Source organism: Gossypium raimondii, chromosome 10, assembly GCF_025698545.1.
Source record: "Gossypium raimondii isolate GPD5lz chromosome 10, ASM2569854v1, whole genome shotgun sequence".
NCBI classification, from domain to species: domain Eukaryota; kingdom Viridiplantae; phylum Streptophyta; class Magnoliopsida; order Malvales; family Malvaceae; genus Gossypium; species Gossypium raimondii.
Window position 1 is genome coordinate 10,176,929 of NC_068574.1, and position 8,430 is coordinate 10,185,358.

An 8,430-nucleotide genomic window follows, 5' to 3' on the forward strand; every position below is an offset into this window, starting at 1 on the left:
TTTAATATGGTATTTGATTGTTAAATAAATTAATATATTTTAAATATATTAAAAAAATTTAAAAAATTAATTACAATAATTAAAATATATTATTTAAAAATTAAACTCGTAAAATTATATACAACACATATAATATTAAAAATTAGTAATAAATATATAAATGAGTTTGTGCGTAGAGGTGATCATGGGCCGGGCCAGGTTTGGGCTGGGCCCAAACAAAATTTTAGGCTTAAGCCCAGCCCGACCCGAAATATAGGCCTAAAAATTTGTTCAAGCCCGGCCCGGCCCGACCCATATTAAATATATATAAAAATATATTTGATTAAAAATATATATTTTTATATATATATAAAAATATATTTGATTAAAAATATATATAAAAATATATTTAATATATATAAATATATATTTGATTAAAAATAAAAAAAATATATTTAATACGTAATTCGGGCTGTGCCGGGCTTGGGCTAAAAAAGTTTTACTCGAGGAATGGGCCTCATTTTTTTGGGCAAACCCATATTTCGGACCTATATTTTTACCCGAATCCTCCTATTTTTCGGGCCGAGCCGAGTAGCCCAACCCATGATCACCTCTATCTGTGCGGCACATCTGCATGTATTTTTAGAGGTGAAAAACAATTACCCCTTTATGTTTATAATTTAAAAAAAATACTCATTTAAAGAAAACACTTATTTATGTTTATAATTTTAAATAAAAAATAATTATACCATTATTAATATTTATCTATGTATTTTTATTTAATTTATCTATTTAAATTACAAAAAGAGAGTAAAACTTCAATTACATATTGAAATAGTATAGAATTAAATATATTTGACTTAATTCATAAAAATATTTAAAAATAGAAAGCAAAAATAAAATATAATTATTATTGATAACAATTTCTTTTCAAAAAATTACAACCAATGAGGTTTTAGCTTAACCACATTTAAAATCCAGTTTGAGTCACTTTCTATGTAAATTATGTGTGGGCTCTCATCTATATTTTTTTTGTCTAGGTTTGGATATATTTTGATTATTAGTCCTATCACAATTTCATAATTTATGGTGATTAATTTTCAAGTTGTGGTGTGGCACAATCTCATTGTGTTTTAATTACCGGACCGATGGTTGAATATGTCATACCACTTATTCTCGATTAAACCAATTCAATTGGTTCGACTGTTGGACCAATAATAATTAAATAAATAACTTAAAAATTCATAAAATTTAAAAAATAAAAATAAAAAAATTATTAAATCAATTAAACTTGTTCAATTATTAATTTTTGTCTCAATTTTCAATTTTTATCAATTTCAAGTAGTTTTCAAATTAATCGATTCAGCCCTTATTCAGATTATTAGATCGATCCGATCCAATCTTGTTCTAGAAATACTGGTCATATCATTAAATCTTGACAAAATTTAAATTTAAGAAAAAAAATACAAATACAAAAATAGACTTAATTGCGAAGTGGGAAAAAATTATATTACACCATTAAAGAATAAGGCCACAACTTGGTAGGGCTCTACCGGCGTAATTTATATTAACAGGTGGAGCGAAAAATAGGGTCAACGTCGCATTCAATAATTGAGTTTTAGTTTAATTGACTAATATTTAATAGGATCGTCGGTGAAACAGCCATCACATCCTTTTTGTTTTCTCATTAATCCTGTAAGCAACTGCCCCCAACTTACGCATTAGCTTCCGTATTTGTCGAAAAAAGAACATGAAAGCTACAAGTCAAAGTTATGGTCCAAAATGGCTGCACAAATTTTACTCTAATTATAATATTTACAAACAAAATCAACAACCCCAAAATTGGAAATTCAATTAAGTTCTGAAAATCCTAGGAAAAAAAGAAACCCATCAAATGAACAATGATTATGATATCTTTTTTTCTTATATGCTGCAATATAAGTTACATATTGACAAGTCTACATTGGCATCTTACCTTCCAAAATTTTTGCATGATGAATCCTTGGGATTCAAGTTTATGCCTTGATTCCAACTCTGTAATGTCCGGGATGCGGATGTTCTGCTTGCGGACGTGATTGTAATCTTTACGCATCCATAGGTTCGTCAAAACTTAAATCACCGCATTACGATGGAGATGATCACAGTGTTCTTGATGCATCTTCCGAACTACGAGTCCTGGTAGTGTCGGAGGAAGTACCGGAACCCTGAATTTTTTTCAATGCATTGGCTACGAAACTGTCTGTGCTATAAGATCTTGATGAATTTGCTGCTTCGAGCACATTAGCGTTTAAGAATGGTGGTTGGTTTGGTGTTGGAGTTTCGTAATCTTCATCGGTTAACATCTGAACCACTTCTGCCATTGATGGTCTTAAGAGAACCGAAGCTTGTGTGCATAATAGCCCGACCCGAAGCACTTCTGGGGCCTCTTTTTCAGACATTTCATCTCTTATGCAAGGGTCTATAGCTTCAGCCAATACATTTGATCTGTAAAGTGTCCAAACCTGAGGATGAAAATCTCAATTTTAATTATCTAAGAGCAACAAAAAGTAGTAACCTGTAACATTTTTTCCGGAAAAAGACATAAGATTTGGGTGTAATGACCAGATTTTAGACGTCTTCCTTGCATCGCCACATGTATAGGGATTAGGTCATCACCTCCCCATACATTCACATTAAAGGTATTGTCCTCTTCCAGCATGGAGGGAGGTACAGGTTGGGTGACAAAGCCTTGAAAGGCCTATAGTTATGTGATGGTTATCGACCAAATCCCGAAACATGTGGCGACATGGGAGAGATGTCTGAATCCCGGTTGTTACATTGGGAGCTTACTGTTTGTAAAAGGGAACCAGCCGTTGTGAAGCTACTATTCTTTTTACCACATACAATCTCAAGAACAAGCACTCCAAAGCTATAAACATCTGCTTTCTCAGAAAGTTGCCCTCGAACAAGGTATTCAGGAGCCATGTATCCGCTGCATGAAAATTCCAAACCTAGTTCTTAAGAATACTTTAATGTCAATCCTAATGTGTCTCAATCTGTTAGATCCATGGCTAAATGTTTTTTTTTTATGCAGTACTGCTCAAACTTTGGACCAATGTCATAAATTATATCAGATAAATCTTTTCTAAACTCAAGCAATCCCAGTGCTAAGGTGACTCTTATCCCTAGCTCAACATCGAACTAACCCGAAATCGTAATGCCTAATAATATATTGGATCCATGGCTAAATGTGTATTTTTTTTTCATGCAGCACTAATCAAACTTTGAGCCAATGTCATATATAGAAATGATGGAATGCAAAAACCAAAATAAGATAAATCTATTGTAAACTTACAGTGTTCCAGCAATCCCAGTGCTAAGATGGCTCTTTTCAGTAGCTAAGCATCGAACGAGCCCAAAATCCGCAATCTTCGCATTGAGATTATCATCTAAAAGAACATTGCTGCACTTAATGTCCCTGTGGATTATCCTTACATGAGACCCTCCTCCATGAAGATGAGCTAAACCCTCAGCTGTTCCAACAATGATATTTAACCTCTGCTTCCAGTTTAGAAGTTTTGATTTCTCCTCATCTGCATTTGAAACAAAAATCATCAACACATTCGAGATAGGCACAAGAATTTAATGGTTCCCTATCATTTTCAAGTGTTGCTCCGATTTTTCATTTTTCTCGTAGTATTCATGTTCAACATCCATTTCTATATATATTTATGCTGTGTATGGGATAAGATACGCATCAGATACGAGTACTCAATAAAAATGGAAAACCGAAGCAAGATAGAATAGGATTACTTGAGATGCAATACCTTGTTTATGTTAATTTGACAGAGCTTTAAATCCTTTAAGTCTTAAATGGGAGATTTAAACAGTGGTGACAACATGTCTATGAACATAACTTAAACTCCGTGAACAGAGAACTTCACAATGTTGCCACCAACAATGGATTCAAAGTTCTATAAAGAGAAATCCATCTAAATATGTTCAAGAAAGGGGAAAACCGAATCATTTAAAGAGCAAAACATTACCAAAAATGAACTGATCAAGGCTTTTGTTGGGCACATATTCATAAACCAGGAGACTCTCGGGGCCCTCAATGCTAGCACCAAGAAGCTTCACCAGATTCTTGTGTTGGATTCTACTGATCAAATTAACTTCATTAAAGAAGTCGTCGACCCATTGTCTCGTATTATATACCAATCTCTTTACAGCTACGGTTTTTCCATCAGGAAGAATCCCCATGAACACTGAACCAGCTCCTCCTTGGCCTAGTTTCCTTGAAAGACTGAAATAATCTGTTGCTTTCTCAAGATTTTCGTACTTGAACTTCAAACCCGATTTGTCAAACTTTTTCGAAATGCGGCCGAGATTTTCGAGCTCTGGGAAATGAATTTGATGGTTAATACTGCATCAAAATTGGGAAATGAACAACATTGAACTTTGAGATTTATACCTCTTTTCCTCTTTGATACTTTTGTATATATAATATAAGCTGCTGAAATAGCTAGTGTTAGGAATGCAGATGTTGCTGAGACAATTGCTATGATGACTCCAATTGAAATCCCTGGAAAATAGAAAAAGAACATTTAATTCAACCGGGCGTGTTACTAAGTATTAAAGATCAATTCGCTCTTTTAGAAGTTACAGGGCTCCTGTAAAGTGTAAACCACCCAACAATTCTTCAATTTTTTTCCATTCAAATGTTCGTGTTTAACAGATGCTTCAGGCATCATCATTTCAACATCAATTCAATTCATGTTTGCATTAAAATGGAGCTCAGAATTTTTTTCTTTTAAGAAAGGACAAGAGAGTTTACCATGATCATCCGCAGAATCTCCCCCTTCATTATAGAACTTCCTGGTGGAGTACCTCAAATAACACCCAGCATTCAAAGCTCTGCCTTCATCTCCGGGCATGCATCTCCTGACCGACATCGACGCATTCTGCAGGCACTGCCGGCACCCTTCCGGCGTAAGACTCTCCCAACACTGCGCCAATGCATAAATCCCATCCACCCCCACCGTCCCGAATCTTCCTTTTCTCAAAGCAATACTCGTTACATTCCCAACTGCATACTCAACGTTTGTCTCAAACAAATTCACCCTCCTGTTATTTACTTCACGATACATCGTTACGTTATTGGTACTGCAATTCACTGTATCCACCGACGAAACAGCTTCTTGAAAGAAGTTGTTATCATAATCGTAACGCAAGAAGCAGCCATCGAGGAAGATTCGAGCTGAGCGAGGAAGGCAACGCGGGATTCGAGTCCTTGCCTCCGCATAGCAAAGGAGGCAATCCGTTTGCTTTAAATCTTCATAGCACTGAGTCAATCCATACATTGGAAGAGAAGCGTTGAGCCGATATGAAGCAAAGTGATTATTGCTGATCCCATCTGACAGCTCTTTCATCAACTCAGTGAAATCCGGAACGTAGTTCGTCCCGTTCAGCGCCTGGGAGACGCCGCAGAACAGCCCCGCGTTTGTGATTCTTGGATCACCCAAAGTGCTGGAAACTAAGAAAGAAGATATCAACAAGAAAACCCATCTCCAGTACGTTTGTTTGAAGGCTGAAAACTCCATAGATTTCGTGTTTACCCTCTCTCTCTCTTTCCTGGGCTTTGAACGTAGTGTTTAAAACTGAGAGATTTGACTTGTGGTGTTAACCTGAGGGAGGCTATATTTCACCATTTTTGGCTTGAAAAAGCATTAGTTAGATTATTATAACCGGCAAATGCATGAAAAAATGGAAATGAAGGAAGAAAATATAGTTCACCAATCAAATGAAATTTGGGTTCACAAGATAGTCCAATTGAAACAACACTCAGGAAAAAGCGTAATGTTAGAATTTTGTTGAAATGGAGGAAAGAAGGAGTATTCAACTCGATTTGCAGCAAGTGAAAGGAATATCTTACCTATACCATTTCATTCTTAAAATACCATAAAACTTAAAATATTGTCTCATAAAATTCTTTATTCACTTCCTACCATCCAACTAGAATTACCAAAAACCATTTCACTTACTTATACCTATTTTCATTTTTATATTATAAATACATAAATAATGGTGATAGTATTTAAATCAACAAGTTTACGTGTAAGACCAATCTTACCCTCCAATAAACGAATAAATAACATTTTCACAACAAAGTTCAATCTCATGTTCTCATTTCTTGTTGGAAACGTTTTGGTCCAAAATAAAATATAATTTTTAATTTTACAACCTTTGGTTTTTAATTTTAATCATTTCCTTCTAGAATTTGACATTTGGGTGTATTTGACTTGTTCCTTTGCACTTCAATCAATTTGCCTTCTAAATTTGTTTAATTTTACTTCACTATCTCACGACATCTTTATTCTTACAATTCTTTTTCTACTAAGTGACGGAACATCTTATCTACTGTGTTTTTTTTTAAATATTTATGTCGATTTTGTCTCGTATTTAATTTCTAATACGATTTTTCAAAAAAAAGTTTTTTCTCTCATTTTCTTTCAAATATAAAATCTACAATTAGCAAATCGGGTTTAACATATTTTTAAATGTTCAAGTTTATATTTTAAAAATAATTGAAAAGTTACTTTCATGTTAATGCTTAATTTCATATAAAATATTTTATTTTTACTTAAACAATACACGTGGGATAATATATTTTTACCGGAATATACATATGGGATAATATAATTTTGGCCCTTAAATTTGGTGACTAGGTTCATTTTAGTATTTATATATTTTTGTTCTAATTTAATACTTAAACTTGACAATTAGGTCCATTTTGATCTCTGAACTTGAAAAATATAAAAGTTTGATAATGTGGCTCACTTGAAAATTAAAAAATACATATATAAAATTTCAGGTGATGATGTGGTACAATCTTAGAATGCCACATTCAGTGTTTTAATAATTGAGCTAGTGGTTGAACATGTCAGACCACCTGTTCCCAGTTCGATTGATTTTCCCGCTGAACCAACAATAATTAATTAATTAAAATTTTATAAAAATCTAACTAATTTGTTTTTTAAAAATTATTAAAATAACACAAATGCCAATTATTTTTACAAATATCTAAAAAGTTTTCTACTTAAACAAATCATTAAACAAAATAATCTTGTAAACTCCAGTTACGATTTAATAACTCACACGTGATTATCTTGTAGATGCATATATTAAAATAATATCAAAACATTTCACTTTTCAAATAAATGAACCTATATTTTTTCGAAATGCAAGATATTTAAGGAATCTTTTTGAGAAAAACAACACTTAATAATGAAGAATCTTGTGTTCTTTAATAAATATTCATGTAATTCTTATTTTGTCACATCATTATTGATCAATACAGTCTATTTGATCATGCCAACTAATTAATGTATTTGGACTAGTAAACTTCTAGTTTACTTGCACATGATTCAACGATACTAATGTAAATTTATGGTTTACCATCTCATATGATTTAACCATACTAATATATACATATTACCAACTAGAGGAAAATGCGATAATTTTTAATACAAAATTCTTACCCAATATGTTAGATTTAATTAATCGTATCCTCATTCACAGTCTCAATATGATATCTATTATAATGTATATCCTTTTAAAACAAAATAATTTATTTGAGACGGACTAGAACATAATGCATTAATTATTGCTTTCTTTCTTCAAATAACAATATATTAGCTCTTTTGAAGCCTGGAACCAATTTTGTACTATGAAAGATTAATATGTTCCATTACCACATTGAACATAGGGTAACAATATATATGTTCTTCCAGAGCCTTAAATTAAGTTTGTGCCACAAAAAATTGGTTCGTTTATTACCATACAAGAAAAATGCTTCTTATCCTTAAGGATAGTGTGCATTGTTGTATTGTCTACGAGACATATGTTCCCTTTCTTTTAAGAAATATTAATTGAATAATAAAATTTTTAGGTGCACGTAAGATACATAACCAACGACTTTTCATTAATTATCTCTCTTCTTTGAAGGATGCATCAGCATCCTGCCACGTGTCATCTCTTTGTACAGTCACGTCAACGTTAACAGTCAAACCAACTAAATGATCTAATTAATTATTTTTTATCATTAAAAACTCAAATAGAATACACAAATTTTTTAATTCAAAATTCTCAAATTTAATTCAATAATAAATGAAAAGTACAAGTCTTGATGTGATGTTTAGAAAAATCTGGAAAGCAATAATAAGTGTTGTCTTAGAAAAAGAAGAAGGCTCCTGATTTGACGGTCCAAATGGAGGGGCGAGAAATTTGACTTTGCCTAGCCCACCATAGAAAATGAAACCCAGTTCAAACCAATCACCGCCATCTCCGCCTTTCCTTATTCTTTTTCCTATTCCTTTTATTTTTGACTTTCTATTGCCCAACCTCTAATCCACAACAATCTCACTTTTTTTCTTCCTCATAATAATTATTTCATAAATAAATAAAATTACTAAC

The 8,430-nt window shown here is 32.7% G+C and overlaps 1 protein-coding gene across 1 annotated transcript; it reads right to left on the bottom strand.

Annotated features, from left to right (window-relative positions):
* Positions 1–1,749: 1,749 nt before the first annotated feature.
* LOC105778039 (cysteine-rich receptor-like protein kinase 42) lies at positions 1,750–5,953 on the bottom strand. Its single transcript, XM_012601602.2, has 6 exons — positions 4,793–5,953; positions 4,430–4,540; positions 4,005–4,355; positions 3,314–3,551; positions 2,809–2,950; positions 1,750–2,480 (listed from the first exon to the last, which is right to left on the bottom strand). The coding sequence occupies exons 1-6, from the start codon at positions 5,556–5,558 to the stop codon at positions 2,118–2,120; spliced, it is 1,971 nt and encodes a 656-aa protein (XP_012457056.1). The 5' UTR covers positions 5,559–5,953; the 3' UTR covers positions 1,750–2,117.
* Positions 5,954–8,430: the final 2,477 nt, after the last annotated feature.

Excerpts from the sequence above, each read along its gene's own strand:
- LOC105778039 (XM_012601602.2), bottom strand. The coding sequence starts at position 5,558 with ATGGAGTTTTCAGCCTTCAAACAAACGTACTGGAGATGGGTTTTCTTG. Across the intron at positions 4,541-4,792 it reads AGATTCTGCGGATGATCATG|GGATTTCAATTGGAGTCATC; the intron begins GTAAACTCTCTT and ends TCTATTTTCCAG. Across the intron at positions 4,356-4,429 it reads AGTATCAAAGAGGAAAAGAG|AGCTCGAAAATCTCGGCCGC; the intron begins GTATAAATCTCA and ends TTCATTTCCCAG.